Source organism: Prunus persica, chromosome G8 (assembly GCF_000346465.2).
Source record: "Prunus persica cultivar Lovell chromosome G8, Prunus_persica_NCBIv2, whole genome shotgun sequence".
In the NCBI taxonomy this organism is placed as follows: Eukaryota; Viridiplantae; Streptophyta; class Magnoliopsida; order Rosales; family Rosaceae; genus Prunus; species Prunus persica.
In genome coordinates, this window is record NC_034016.1 from 14,616,814 (window position 1) to 14,631,771 (window position 14,958).

Consider the following 14,958-nt stretch of genomic DNA (forward strand, 5'->3'; position numbering starts at 1 on the left):
CAAACAGTTCTCCTCGCTCTCTAGCAAACTCCATCATCCAGATTCTCATAAAAGAACACTAGTCTTAACAATGTCACCCATCTTGGAACTTAGACCTTGAACTCTCCTCCTGTTAAGGATAGAAGGCTATGTTTCACTAGCTCAACCAATTATTAGCATTTCCTTAGGATTTAAGGAACATCACTGTATGCAGAGTAGTTTAGTTGTTTCAGTATACACCTATTTTCGATCAGCATCTTAACTGCTACTTTGTTTCTGCTGTGAGTCATGGAAGAACTAAATCTCAGAAGGGTACTGTTGCTGGTGACGGCATTCCTTCCATTAGTGCTTCTCTACATAACTGGCCACATTGCCAGTGCAACTGTACAAGGGACAAACACGAAACATATACTGTTATCTGAGAGTTCTGCAAGACCTGAACCCTGAGAGGAAGAGAGTCTACAGACACCAAGAACACAACCATGAAACTATTGGGCCTGGAACTTTCTTGGACAATCAATTTAGCTGATTTAAGCCAGAATAACATTTTCAAAAAGAAAAATTTTCATAAGAAAATGCTAGCAACGAACCCATTATAGTGGATCAAAATTCAAAATGCACCAAAGAAGTACTCTCATCAATCAATATGATAATTTTCAATAGTAATATTGCAATGTTAAGAAGTACAAGATTGTACGTAGACAGATTTCCTGCCAAATAGACATAAAACCACACCGGCTACTAATCCCCTCACCAGGCCCTGCTAAATACAGAGATGAGAAAGCAATGCTATTGATAAAACACTAGTGAATTTCCACTTTTTCTACCAATCTTGTAATTTTCATTACCATGTCAGTTGGTCCCAGCAACTATACGACAGTCATTACATATTAGCTTAATCCAAGTTCTACACCCTACACCTAAACTAAAAGGAAGAACAAAGATAACAAACAGACGGACATCCTTGCATAGAAATAAAGAAGGGTTAAGAAGCCATCCCTTTACTGAGGAAACATGTCCTATCTCGACGAAAGCCTCTGATGCAAATCATCAGCCAATGCTTGCCTCAAGCTTTCCCCAAAGTAGTAAAACGACTTCTCACTGTCAAGCACCCTCGGTGGCGCCCCACTCTCATCAGGGTCCTTCCAGAGCTCCGGTTCAGGCTCTCTCGCAATCTGGCACAAATTATGCAACACACAACAAGCAACAATTGTCTGGGGTACATGATTAAGACCCACATTGAGGTCCTGCAGAATCTTCCACCTCCCTTTCAGCAATCCAATTGCTTCAACCACAACAGACCTTCCCTTCATAAGCATTCCATCGAACAGGTTCTGTGCAGGAGTTCCCATCCCATTTGGGGAAAAGGGTGTCAACAAAAAAGATAGCAAGGGATAGCACCAGTCCCCAACAATGTAAGGCCTCACATGGTGACCCCTCACATTGATCACCTTATCCCAAACAATATCACCAGAAGTCAGCCTATTATACAAAAGACTATCTCTAAAATGGGTTGCGTCGTCTGTGCCTCCTGGAGCTTTGACACACACATCCCAGAAGATTTTCTTGTGATCAGCCACAACTTCGAGCAAAACCGAAGGGTACCCATATTTGCATTTGTAGTTGCCAGGCAAGTTGTGCTTGTGGAGCTTGATTGGGCTTCCGTCAATGGCGCCACACATGTTGGGAAGCGATGTGAGCTCCTCGAAAGCCTGGGTGGTCTCGATGAGTCTGCGGCGGGAGACCGGGATCTTGATGAACTCCGGGTAGAGCTTGGTGGCGAGGAGGCGGGTGACCATGTTGGTGATCTTGGAGACGAGGTAAGGGTCGAGGGAGTAGCGGGAGGCGAGGGTTTGCGCGGAGAAGCCATGGGAGAGGCGGGAGAGGACCATGGCGACGGCGTAGTCGGAAGGGAGGGAGAGGTTGGAGAGGGCGATGTGAGGCCGGAGCTTCTCGACGACGGTGGTGAAGACGGGATAGGAGAGGCCGTAGAGGGAACGCCACTGGGCGTCGCGGAGAGGGGCTTCGAGGGACCAGATGTGCTCGGTGGCGAGGGCTCGGAAGGCGGAGACGGACATGGCGGAGGCGGTGGAGGAGGAGGCGCCGCCGGAGGTTGAGGCGGTGGCGGTGGAAGGTTTGGGGCGGGAGGTGGCGATGAAGGAGAGGACGGAGGCGATGGTGAAGAAGAGGAGAGGGGCGGCGGAGGAAGAGGTGAGGAGAGAGGTTGGGGTGGAGGAGGAGGAAGAGGAGGTGGGGGAGGGGGAGGAGGTGGTGGTGGTAGAGAGGAGGGAGGTTGTTGGGTCGATGGAGTTGTGGAGGTGGAGGAGATTTGAGAGCATTAGCAAAAACGATTCATCCATTTTTCTTTTTTCTTGGTTCTTGGGTTCAGGGTTTGTGTTTCTTCTCCTGTTCTTGGGTTCTCTCAGAAGCTTCTTGGACTGAAGAAAGAAGAGGATCTGCTGCAGAAGGAAGAGAGGAAATGGAGAATTGGGGTTTTGAACTTCGGAGTTGGAGTCAAATTAGATCATTTTCAACTGAACTGGTGAATTTGAGCAAAATCATTGTTTGAGAATTTTTAATTTTGTCTTTTTTTTCATGTTTGGTCAGGTCGAATTATTGAGTTTGAGCCCAATTGCAGATATTTATGTCTGCTCAATCCAGGCTGACTTTTTGAATGGACTGGGCTGAAGCTCATAGCCAAAGGTTAAAAAAGGGCCGGAGTGAACTTATACCCATTTTGCAATTTTTTTCAAACCAGAACCCAATTTGCATTTTCATCCTGAATTTCAATAATAATTGATGTCGTCCTCTAATTAGGTCGTGCATTGTTCTCCAATTATAAATGTTGATATTTATGATTGGATTAACAATGATATTATGTTTAGGTTCATGTTTAGATTAATTGACCAAGGCAAGTGTGCCTGTCCTTATGTACCATAATTTTATCTCCTTTCGTATAGATTATAGTATTTTATACTCAAAAGACTATCGTTTGTATAAATAAAAATGCGTTGTTCACTTTCAAGGTTATGGAGAAGGGAGATGTTGGGTAGGCTTGCAAAATTGGACTAAGCTTGGTGGGCAAGCCCAAGCCTAACTAGTCTTCTAAGCTATGGACTGGCCTAGTCTGATATTATGGTCAAGCTCAACCCAGTATGTTATGTACATGGTAGAGCTTGGACCTAAACTTTTAAGCCCATAAGTAGAGCGGTCCGATCTGATAATTAAGTTAATAAATAATATATTTATATAATAAGTTAATATTAATTATAGAAAATTAGTTAAATACTCACTCCTAGACATAGTTCTATAAAAAAATCGTATACCATTTAATGTATATAAACAGACCCAAAATAAACCTTAAAAGAGACAAATGTTGGTTTTTGGATTCATTGTCTACGTTGGATTATGGTTTTGCCCTTTTAGTTTGAATTTTGAGAAACCAAAACTCGCAAGCAGGATAGGAATGTCTTGAAAATTACGTTAGTGACCTCATAACTGAAACACGTTTGGCTGCGATGGGCTTAGAAGAACTTTGCTGGTCTGAAGAAAATAAAAAATTATGAATTAGTATTCCTACAAAAATAGTAAGGGCCCAATAAGAATAATTGGCCGAGTGGGCCTGCAAAATAATGACCGACTCAAAACGTCGTCGGAGTTACAAAACCCGGGAAACCGAATTTCCGTGTCCGCTCCGCGAGATAGAGATACCCTTTTAATTTTATTTTGGGCGCAGAATTTCTTCGAACAGTTTTCATAGCTGCAAAGCTCCGATCTTTGCCCTAACGGTCTGATTTTGGGGTTGCCTCCCATCAGCATCAGAACCACAAATTCGGCACCATGACTGAGGTATCGTCCGCCGGAACTTCTGTAGTTTCATTCAATTTTGATAATCACTTGCAAAAACAATAGCTTTTCTTGGTTTTATTGCTTTTTGTTCTTTTATAATTTGAAAGGCTTAATTGCATTGTATGTATGAGTGTATGAATATGGGAATTCAAGACCTGACCTGGGTTCATGACTAATTAGCAAAACCCAACTACATAAGTGACAAGATGTCACTGGGCTTCTTGTTCTTGCCATGATTATAGTTATGGCTCCACTGAGACCCATTTGATGCTAATAGCAAATACTCTCTGCTGCTCATGATGCGATCCCAGCACGTTTGTTGGGATTTGGGAAAGAAAGAAGGCAATTTTTGCTCTGGAAGTTTGTTTGATTTTCACAAACATGGTGTTAATGTAGTTTCTGACTTTCTTCTAAAAAGGACTCTCTTTTTTTCAATCTTCATTACTTTGGAAGATAGTTTTCTTCTCTTTAAATTTTGCATACAATTCGTTTTGATTTCAGTGATTTTCCTGTCTGCTGACTCCGACTGATGCCTTTTACATTAGTCTTTGTAACTTTTTCTTTTTCTCTATTTGCAGTATTGGGTTAGCCAGGGCAACAAATGGTGTGACTTCTGCAAAATCTACATATCAAACAACCCTTCTAGCATTAGAAATCATGAGCTTGGTCAACGTCACAAGGATAATGTTGCTAAGAAGCTTGCTGATATGCGAAAAGAGAAAGTTGCAAAAGAGAAGGAAGAAAAAGAAGCAGAACGTGCCCTTCTGCAAATTGAAGCAGTGAGTATTCAAAGGTCATTTCAAAGTTATAAATAGCTTACAACAGTAGTGCATTTACTCCACCAATGGAGATTCAGTTTATTATTGTAATTCTTTGATGGTAGTTCCTCTCCCATTTAATACAACAGTTAAGTTTACTCCTTGCCTTGTTCTCATCAATACTGCCACTTTGTTAGCAACCCGAGAGTAACTGTTAACTATTCAAAATTTCAAGCCTAATTATATTTACAAAAGACATTAGAATGGCCAATCGGAATTTAAAAAGAAATTGAGCACAGAAATTTCCCCCACTCTATCTTGTTATGGATTCCAATTTATTGTTCAAAATTTTCAGATTTAGGTTTATTGAAAGAGAAAGTCTTCTCTCCTACGAGACACTGACATAAGCAATTTTCCCTAAATGTTTACAGAAAGCTAAGCGCAGCTATCAAAAGGATGTGGCAAGCTTTCAGGAGGCTAGAGATGCCCGGGCATTCGATGTTGAAGATGATGGTCAAGAGAGTAAGTACTGGAAATTTGCGTTTCCAGCATTGTTTCAATGTTAGAGCTGCACCATACTTGCAAGCTTTGGAATAAAGCCTATATAATTACACCTCAAGCATGTTGCAGCACATATTGTTGTTTGCACTCACTTTGGAGAACCCCATCCTAAAATTAAATTTTTGACAATCTGTTGCCGTTTTTTTTTCCTGGTCAAAAGTGTAGTTTATTCACCTTAGCCATATGGCTTCTAGTCCAAAAATATATTGTAGGTGGGAGTAGGGCTGTTAAATAGGTGAGAACCTTACTTACAGCTCAATTACTCAGTCGACTCATTAAGGACATTTTTTAGTCCTTTTAAGTTGAGACAATAGAACAATCAGGCTACATTTATAAACTTTATTCCTCACCACGCTAAGCTTGAAAAACTCTGCTGACTTAGGTTCCTTACAGCTGATGTAAGCGTAATATGATGATGCCATAAAGCCTTTTACCAAAGAAAGCAGTCTACAATGGAGAAAGAAGAAAGGCAGACATGGTTCATTACAAGGCTAATAAGATTATCTTTTTCCCCTTCTTCTTTTTAATTCTTTTTTCTAATGAGCGGAAACCCAAATTGCATTTTCAAATTTGGGATTTTGATCAGGAGAGGAAGACATTATGCTAGTAAGTTCTGAAAATGGGTTAGAATGAACTAGACATGTTACGTGAAATGTGTTTTCAGGTTTGATCTCTTGCCACACTTGTCTGGTTTGGTAGTTGGCCGACAATCGATGAGCAAATCAGATTCTTCCAAAAATTAAATTCTAAAAAAGTATGCCTTTAGGGGAGGTGGTTTATGAATATTATTTGTTAGTTAATGAATGGGCCCTTTATTGCTATTTGAAGAAGCATGCCTTTTTGGTGATTGATGAGTATTTCTTATTTCAACTCCATTATTTACTATTAAAACTGATTCAGCTCCAATTGATGACAGAATGGCAGTATAACAGTACGTCTGGTTATTACTACAATCAAAGTAATGGCTTTTACTATGATGCGAATTCAGGCTTCTACTATTCTGACGCTATAGGTATTGACTCACTGCACTTCTATTTTAATTATTGTGTTGGCTTAATAATTCTTTCAGAATATACGTTGTAGTTGGTATATTTACATGAAGAAACACAACAGGAAAGTGGGTGGCACAGGAAGAGGCATATGCGAACCCGCAGTTTTTATCAAATGCTGGATATAAAGAAACCATTTTGAAAAATCCAGGGTCAACTTCAGGGGCAGGACCAGCTACAGAAAACAAAAGGGCTGATAAATCTCAAAATGGGCCTCCACCTGGGCCAGTGGTCTCAGCTTCTTTAAACCCTATGAGATCTGTTAAAGGTGCTCGTTCGTCGGTTTCTGTTGGAAAGAGAAAGAGGCAAGAGGAGAAGCCAAGGGCTATATCCGCACAAGAAGCAGCTGCACTTAAAGCGAGGGAGGCTGCAAGGAAGAGAGTTGAAGAGAGAGAGAAACCATTACTTGGTCTTTACCGGCCGCAGTGATTTGGCTGCTCAAGCAAGTTCATATCCTTAAGGACCTTAACATAAAGGGTATGCTTTGAGTTTTTCTTCTTTCTTAATTATTCGATTATTTTAGTCTAAGTACCAGCATATAAGTATGCTACTGGGTATGCTGCCTTGAGTGGTTGCTTTATTGAGCTAAAATCTTTCTCCCATCCCCTTCTTTCCCTTGTCATTCTATTCAGTATGGTCCTCTGCATGTTCTGATTTTCATGATGAAAGGTGTGGGAATTAGGATACTGTTGATGTATTCTAGCGTGTTTATTAATTTGGTCAGTGTCTTTAAAGGTGTTTCTAATGCAAGCCTCATAGGGAGGTGAGAGTTGCAAGACCTAACTGCCTGAGGGGTTTAGGTGTTAGTGATCTGCCAGACTATCGTTATATTCCAGAGGTGTATGCCTTAGGAATAAGGCACACTATCATAAATTACAATTGTGCAAAACCTATTTACCCCAAAATCAACCCATCCCCACCTCCACCCCTGGTGGCAATTGTCTTTTTGTCAGAAACCCTTTCGTCAGCATTATTGTTGATTTACCTACTGTGAGAAGAATCATTGGCATACCTGCAATTTTTTTTTTCTTTTGTATCCAATCACATTGCGTATACATTATGTGCATGATTCTTCTAATTTTTAGTTTTAAAACTTCTCAACGTTGGTTGCACAGTTGATGTTTTTCGCTTTTTGGCACTGAGAAAATGTTCGACCAATTTTTTGAAACAGTTTAGTTATTGTAGAGAGGGAATGTAACAGGGTAGTAATGAAATGCCAGGCTGTCATTTCATTAGATCAGCAAGTGCCATTAAAATTTCCAAGTAGGACAAGTGGATGGGAAAAGGGATGCACAGAGGCACAAAAAATTGGCTCACAAAGTCACTCTAGACGTAGATGAGATAGCAAGAGGTTAAATGAGGTAACGAGCATGCAATAGTGTGTCCCAATAAATGAGGTAACGAGCACGCAATAGTGTGTCCTATTGCTTATCAATCAATGATGGAGTTAGTGGTGTCGCAATCTCATAGTCTGCAGATATTTTTCAGGATTGAGGGTACTGATAATTGCACAGTTTGGATTTTGGAGGCACATGTTGTGGGATGTGTGGATTTTCTAAATATCCAACTTCTTAATGTTGAAATCATTGCAGGAATTAAAATGACATACACTGCATAACTTAAATGGGGAAAAATTATTTATCCATATATTGTTATTAGAAAGGAAAGCTGGTTTATGGACTTAAATTAATATATCTTGTATTTTGATGCATGTAATTGGAATTATTTTGCAGAAGTCACGAAGACTTTTGAATGCAACGACTCATTTTATGCAATGGCTGGTCCTAAGTTGTTGGTTATGTGATCTCGCGTTACATTTCGATTGCCAAAAATTGCTTGCTGGCGTTGCAAATTTGGTGAGTAGCAGTACCTGATATGTTAATTTGTACAATTTGTTGTGAGCTTATTGAATGGTGGGTTTCATTATGAAAGATGTTAATTATTAGGTTCTTCAAAATGATGGGTGTCTGAGCCTTCTTCAATGTGCAACTGCTGGACAATTAGGGTGAAAGTAATCTCATATCCCTAGTACTTCTATTTTTCTTTTACTTCCAACATATGAATATGGCCGATGTAATTCTAGTTACATTTTTCAACAAGGAGGAACGTTATCATAACAAAGGATTTATGAGCTGATATCGGCTCGCAGGTGTGTAGTGTAGTAGTTAAATGTTAGTTTTTGTTAAGCTCTTGTATGACGTTTTGTGTATAGAAATATTAATGAATGTTGTAACTGAGCATGAAATACGGATACCAAGTACATGACTACGTAGTCTACGTAGTCTTTGTTATTGAGTTCTGATGTCGAGCACATGATTTTATGAGGTTATGATGCGGCTACGTAGAGCACCCATTTGGTAAAGTTGGTAAAAATGCTATACTGTCAAATCTGCTGCGTTTTATGGTCTTTAACTCCGAACTCCTAAACCATATATCTCTTTTCATTTTTTTCAGGTGCCTCTTGGAACCACATTAATATGTTGTTTATTGAAAATGCTCTATTGTTAGGCGTGCAAACCATCAATTTGAGTTATTGATAATGTGTGTTCTTGTTTGAACTTGGGGTCCAAATTGATAGTTTGGTAATACAGTTTGATCAGAGAACATCGCGTAACGTTCACATTCTTGGGATGTAAGATGTCTTAACGTTATTCAGCCCAGCTAATTCGAATATTTTGGCTTCGCTTCGGGCATTTTTAAAGGAGTTTTTGTTACATTTCCAAGTGATGCCCATTATTTCTTGGAAAGAGATGATGTTCTAGAAATCTGTTTCTCAACACCTTTACATGTCCAGAGCAGGAAGTGAATATTGTCTTAGAACCTAATGGCCAGAAAATTACCAATTTATGTTTCTCTTGTAATTTGACTGAGGCGTGAACTTTTTACGTTCAACAAAATTTCAACTCAGTTATACCACTTTTACATCAATGTTTTGGAGCTAGAACTCGTGGACGACGGGATTGGGGTCTTGAGTCAATAACCCTTCCGAATGCAACGTGTGTCCATTTCTGTTTGTCCTCACTATAAATCAAGATAAATGCCAGAATGTGAACTGTCTCCCATTGTTGAACATACAACTCGTTTCCCATGTCGATCCACAAACCCTTTACCACATCAAAAGATGAATAAATAAAACTCTATACAGATACATTTCTCAACCACGAGACGCAATACATACATGTTGAAGCAAATCGGGTTGGATTCTTTGAATTGCTTGAGAGAGAGAGAGAGAGAGAGACAGCCATTTAATATATGAAGGAATTTAGGGTTCCAACTACCACTTTGCCGTTCGTACGTGGTGTTTTATTTTCTCTGTGTGACTTGGTCGTCCCTGTGACTTGGAAAAGGTCGTAGATTTCGGCCAAGAATACAAAGACTAAAAACACGAGGGCAATGAAAATAATAATAACTTAATAAATACTAAACCTATTGAGGGGTTTTGGAGACTTTAAGTCAACAAGGTGGTCCGAAGCCCGTGTTGGGCTTTCTTTGGACATCTGGGGCTTCTGGTTCATAGTACATACACAAACTGTCAGATCAAACGGGGGTTAGAGCTTGACACTTCACAATTACAACTCCTTTTTAACGTGTCTGTCCTTCGTTGGACCTCAAGGTTTTCTTAAATTTGGCTATACTCGATCAATAATGCAATGACGTTTCGCGTTTTTACATTATTGGTCGATAATAGTAATAAATACGCTTCAAATCTTTCTCTCTTTAAATTAAAAAAATTAAAATTAATTTAGACAATCGTTTGTATTAAATATATATACCCAATCACATTTTATCAGTTTAATAAGCTAAACATTTTTGTTACATGATTATTACTTTTTTTCTTTCGTTTTCTATATAATATAAAGGACTAAACCAACAGAGAGGAGGTGGCTTCTTTTTCTCTTCTTCATTCACAAAGTCACTTTTGACTCTTTTCAACTTTTTTCAATACTTTATCCTTCATTCCAAATGCTTTTCACCTGACCACAACCATGCTCGCTCACTCACTCACTCTTGGAATTTGAAGGTAAAATATTTCTTCTTTCTACGAAGAAAGAATTCAACAGAGTCCAAAACCTGTGTCCTTTTTTCCAAGTTATAATATATCATAATATATATAAAAAGAAGCACAGTTTAGACACGAAAACCATATATGAGTAAATAAACCAAAGAGTTCCTCTCTTTTTTTACCAAAGATGTCGTGCCCCATCTTACCAATTCCAACTATGACGAAGCAGAAACGGAAAATTTCATTCATAACTATAATTATTGGCAACAATAATGCAATGCGGCCATGGATGATAAACAAAAATTGTCACCAACCAACCACCATGTATACTTGGTACCTTCAAGATCATCATATCATGATCTAGATATTTATCATTTTTGTCATCATCAACAGATATAATATGAGATTAGGGTTATAATGTACATGATGCAGCATCCCATTATCGCATCAACCCCATGCTCCTCTTTTTCCTCACTTTTTCTTTCACTCTGCAAACCAAAGTAACCATAATTATAGGATTTTATGTGGGTCTCCCTCCGTAATAGACAAAACTATTCTTTCAATAAAGCTAGGTTATGCATGCATGGCTTGTTGCCCTTCTTTAACCAACAAGAGCATTGGGAATCTATAAAAAGTAGAGTCCTACAATGAAGAACGATATAGACAGTTATTCACGCGCGCATTATATCAACGGTCTAAATTTAAAACTTTTTCATAAAATGCTTAATGGCTTACATAGCTCACCTATCCAACAATGTGTATCCTCTTTGACTTATAATTAGGTGATGCATGGTTGATAGAGACATTAGCTAGCTTAGAGTTCGTTTGATAAAGTTTTTTATCTTATCTTTTTCTTTTTCTATTATTAAATCGAGAGAAAAGAGGTGAGCGAGGGAGGAGGAAGGAGAAGAGATAGAACGATTTTCAAAATAGAAATTAGAAATCAATTCCAATGATCATAATTGTTTCATCTAATTCTTGATTCCAATATAGTAAAGGGTGAATGAGTAACCATTAGGATGTGAGCCAATACTATATTGTATTATATTTTAATATTCCTCCTCAACCCTCATGTAGGATCGGTCTTCAAATATATAAATTGTGCCTAATACTATAATATGCAGAAAGAAAAAAAAGAAATTGTTAATTAGTGCAGGGATCTTGTGGAGTTGCATCACTACAAGTGATCACTTGTACTGCATTATAGGGTTTTTTTAATAAAGAATTTATAGTTTTTTCCCGATAAAAGATGACAGTCGGGATTTGAACTTCCTTTCCGAGCACTAGAAAGAATAGTACCATTAAACTATAAGTTAGTCGACAAGATTCTCATAACCTTAACTTTTGAGTCTAATTAAGTTTGTTAATTTATCAATATTCTTATAAATTTAAAATATATGAGTCTAACAATTAGAACCTTTCTAATGAAAAAGTAGCCAAAATTATGTGCTGAAATATAAAATTCTTACACAAGTGATCATATTTTCTCATTGTTTGAAACTTCAAGTACAGTAGTACACTAGTGACACCTAATTAATTTTGTTGGATTGCTTAGGCAAAGCACATGCATGGGCCTAACACATTAAACAGGAACCCCCCTTGTTCATCATTGCAGGTTGTGTGGTGATTACGAATTTATGGTTGAAATTCGTCAGGAATATCGAAAAGGAAAAGGATTTTTTATGTCCCAGTTTTGTTTTATTTTTAAATAATTGAATGATTCTCTACCTTTTGCTTGATTATTGGTGGCAAAACCGAATTAGACAACTTTACACTGTAAAACATTACTGCTATAATGATTACACATCCCAACAATGATTACGGTGTGGAAAATCTTTTTCTTTGATCTACCCATGTGTCTGTGTGCTGCTTGTATCCATCCACCGTCCTTCTTCATCTATTTTCTTATGTAAGTTTATTATTAAATAGAAGATTGGGATTTACCACATTGTCATATCATTTGCAAATGTTACTAGCTTGTAAGTGAACGGACACTGCTTGACTCATTCCTTGCAAGAAGATATTCTTCATTTATGTGAATCACAGTTTGACGCATACGTAAAAAGAAAAACTTATACACAAATGTAACATTATTATTTGCGGGAATGTAGGAGCTCCTACTTATATGATAAGGAGGGAAGTGTTTTCCTACGTAAAGAAGGGTTAGTCAAAATTATAATGTTAATATTGTTCCGTCTTTTAACTTATGATTATGATATTGATAAGAGAAATATCACGAGACTAAAAGTTAGAGTTAGCAATTAATAGTTTATTACGAAGGTAAATGCTTATATCAATCTTAGGAATTGCATTTACTACTTTAATTTTGTGTTGTTTTGCAAGAGGAAAATTAGGTGGTTTTCATGCATCATGCATTCAAATCGAAAGTGAAAGGGCATGGACAATGAAAAAAGGAAAGTGGGATGGTGACATCTTTAGTTTCTGTTTTCTTCTTTTTCCTTCCCTTTAATTCAAACTAGACAAATACTCTTCAATAACGTTAGATGTGCTCTTTCCTATATCATATATGTCGGTAAATCATTCATTGCCATTCCAAGAGCTCTCATAAGATATATTTTTTTTGTAACTGAAAAAACAGATATATTTTCTATGAATGAACTCAAAGTGACATGTAATTGGACATGATTAAGGAGAGGAGAGAAAAAAAAAATTAGTTTCATAATTGTTCCCAACCAAACACAAAACGTCGCTTGTAATTTAATCTCTTGTATATATATGTTTCATACAATTCGATTCCATTTCTTGTGATAGAGACACCACACATATGCCCCAACAATCAAATAATCCAACCAAGATCATCAAGTTGATCATCAACCATATGAGCAAAACTCAAACATCCACATCCCACAACAAAGAAATTTGAACAGAAAAAAAAAAAACAAAATTAGATCTACGGCTACAGATCGAGTCATGATCTGCATCCTCCACCACGTGTCAAAGACCCAAAAGCCCCTCTGGAAATCTCATGCAACCCGGGGTTGAATCCCAAGCATCCCAAGAGACCATGCTTGTACGGCAAGAAGGTCTTCCTTCTCATCTCCTCCGTAACCGCCCGGTTCGCGGTGTAATGCAACTCGTGAGGCGAAACCGGCCCTCTCCTCCTCGAGCTCACTGACCCCACGCTGTCGGTGGACCGAAAACTCGAGTTCTTCACATCCTCCGCAATACTACTGCTACTTTTCTTGGGTGACAGCATCGCGTACTTTCTCAACGGGTCTTTTCCAGTTGTGGCTCGGCCTTCTGATGCGCTTCGAAACAACAAAAGATCTTTCAATTTCCACTTTCTACTTACTTTCGATGAAGAGAACGAGATCGCTGACAAAAATGAAGAATATGCTGAAGATGTGGAGGCCTTGTTGGAGTTGGTTGTTGATGAAGAAGCTGTCTTGTCTTCTTCGATGTCGAACATGACGTCCGACACGCGCAGGGGAGACAAAGATCTGGTTCCCTTTTTACGCACGGAAGGAGATCTTTCTCTTCCCCGCCTTTCTTCTTGATTTCCGTATTCATACTCGTTCTTTCGGGTCTCATTCATCGCGGCAGCGAAAGGATCATCATGAGCCTGATGGTCCTTTCGGTGATGCCGCGGAGATAGTACTCCCTGAACCAATTTCTTTCCTTGGGAAAGTCTCGACGCTCTTGGAGACGGTGACCTCGGGGAAAAACCGGAGGGACCTGGCTCATCAGCTCCATTGCTCCCAACTTGTAAGCGAGGAGGGGGTTTCAGAGGCCTGATCTTGCCGCCGTCGAAGAGCTCGTCTGCCGGCAAGGAAGCCTTCTCCAACTGCCCACTAAAATCAAACTCGAAATCCTCCTCAAGATGATGACTATGATCACCATTAATGGTAGCTCTGGACTTGGGAATTCCGGGCTTCTCTTCCCACTTGAAAGGGATTGAAGAGGCTGAAAGTCTTGGACCGTTTTCGCCGGAGAGGTCGTTGAAGTGGCTGTAGAAGGAAGAGGCCCGGGTGGGGCTGGTGGGTGCGCTGAAGAAATAGTTGCCAAATCGAGTGGGGCTTGAAGGAGCAGTCATGTAGGGGGAGGAGCAGGCGCTGCTGTCGAAGTTGAAGTCCACAGGGGGCACTGGGTGAGCCACTTGTATCTCCATGACTGGTTGAGCTGAAGAGCTTAAGCTCTGGTTTTTGGGGGTTGGGGATTTAAGGTTAGAGAAACAGTGAGAGAGTATTGGGATATATAGGAAGTTTTAGAGAGAGAGGAGAGAGAGGATGAGAGGAAAGAGAGGGGAAGGAGGATAGTGGGAGAAGATTGACTAAATGACTAGAGTTTAGTCTAGAGAGAAGATTGGTCATAGACGCCAACTTTATATATAAATCAACTCACTCTTCCATCTGTAGCATTTATTATTCTATTTTCTCTGGTCCATCTCCATGTGTGTGTGGGTTTTGCCTTGCTTGGTTTGTTTTCCCACTCATTTAGTACTACCCCCCTCTCTCTCTCTGTGTTGGATTAACTAACTTCTGTTTCCGAATTAGAAAAAGGAAAGAAAAATCGATGTCAATAAATAAAAGGAAATATGCTGTTTGGAATTGACCATCAACTTACAATATTTGGGATATTGTGGATATTTTGTAATACGAATAAAATATCAATAATGTATTAGGTATTGCAAATTGATATTTTATACTAACTAAATACTTTTATCAATGAAATTGTTAATATGTAGCACACATTAAGATTGTTTAGTTTAGACCATGATAAGTGGCAGATAGCGTAACAA

General features: G+C 38.9%; 3 protein-coding genes across 5 annotated transcripts; 1 reads left to right on the plus strand and 2 right to left on the minus strand.

Annotated features, from left to right (window-relative positions):
- On the minus strand, positions 617–2,682 carry LOC18767150 (protein ALP1-like). The gene has a single exon (XM_007200547.2). The coding sequence runs from the start codon at positions 2,337–2,339 to the stop codon at positions 999–1,001; it is 1,341 nt and encodes a 446-aa protein (XP_007200609.2). The 5' UTR covers positions 2,340–2,682; the 3' UTR covers positions 617–998.
- LOC18768614 (zinc finger protein ZOP1) lies at positions 3,657–9,103 on the plus strand. 3 transcript variants are annotated; one of them, XR_002273071.1, is made up of 7 exons: positions 3,657–3,828; positions 4,407–4,607; positions 5,018–5,108; positions 6,064–6,159; positions 6,261–6,673; positions 7,930–8,052; positions 8,651–9,103. XR_002273071.1 is itself a non-coding variant. In XM_007200556.2 (6 exons), the coding sequence occupies exons 1-5, from the start codon at positions 3,820–3,822 to the stop codon at positions 6,623–6,625; spliced, it is 762 nt and encodes a 253-aa protein (XP_007200618.1). In that variant the 5' UTR covers positions 3,657–3,819; the 3' UTR covers positions 6,626–6,673; positions 7,930–8,491. The 3 variants fall into 3 exon arrangements, 1 of the variants encoding a protein (XP_007200618.1); XR_002273070.1 differs by lacking the exon at positions 8,651–9,103 and adding an exon at positions 8,143–8,487; XM_007200556.2 differs by lacking the exon at positions 8,651–9,103 and having other exon boundaries at positions 7,930–8,491.
- LOC18768622 lies at positions 12,883–14,642 on the minus strand. The gene has a single exon (XM_007201003.2). It carries the CDS (start codon positions 14,326–14,328, stop codon positions 13,129–13,131), a length of 1,200 nt encoding a protein of 399 aa, XP_007201065.1. The 5' UTR covers positions 14,329–14,642; the 3' UTR covers positions 12,883–13,128.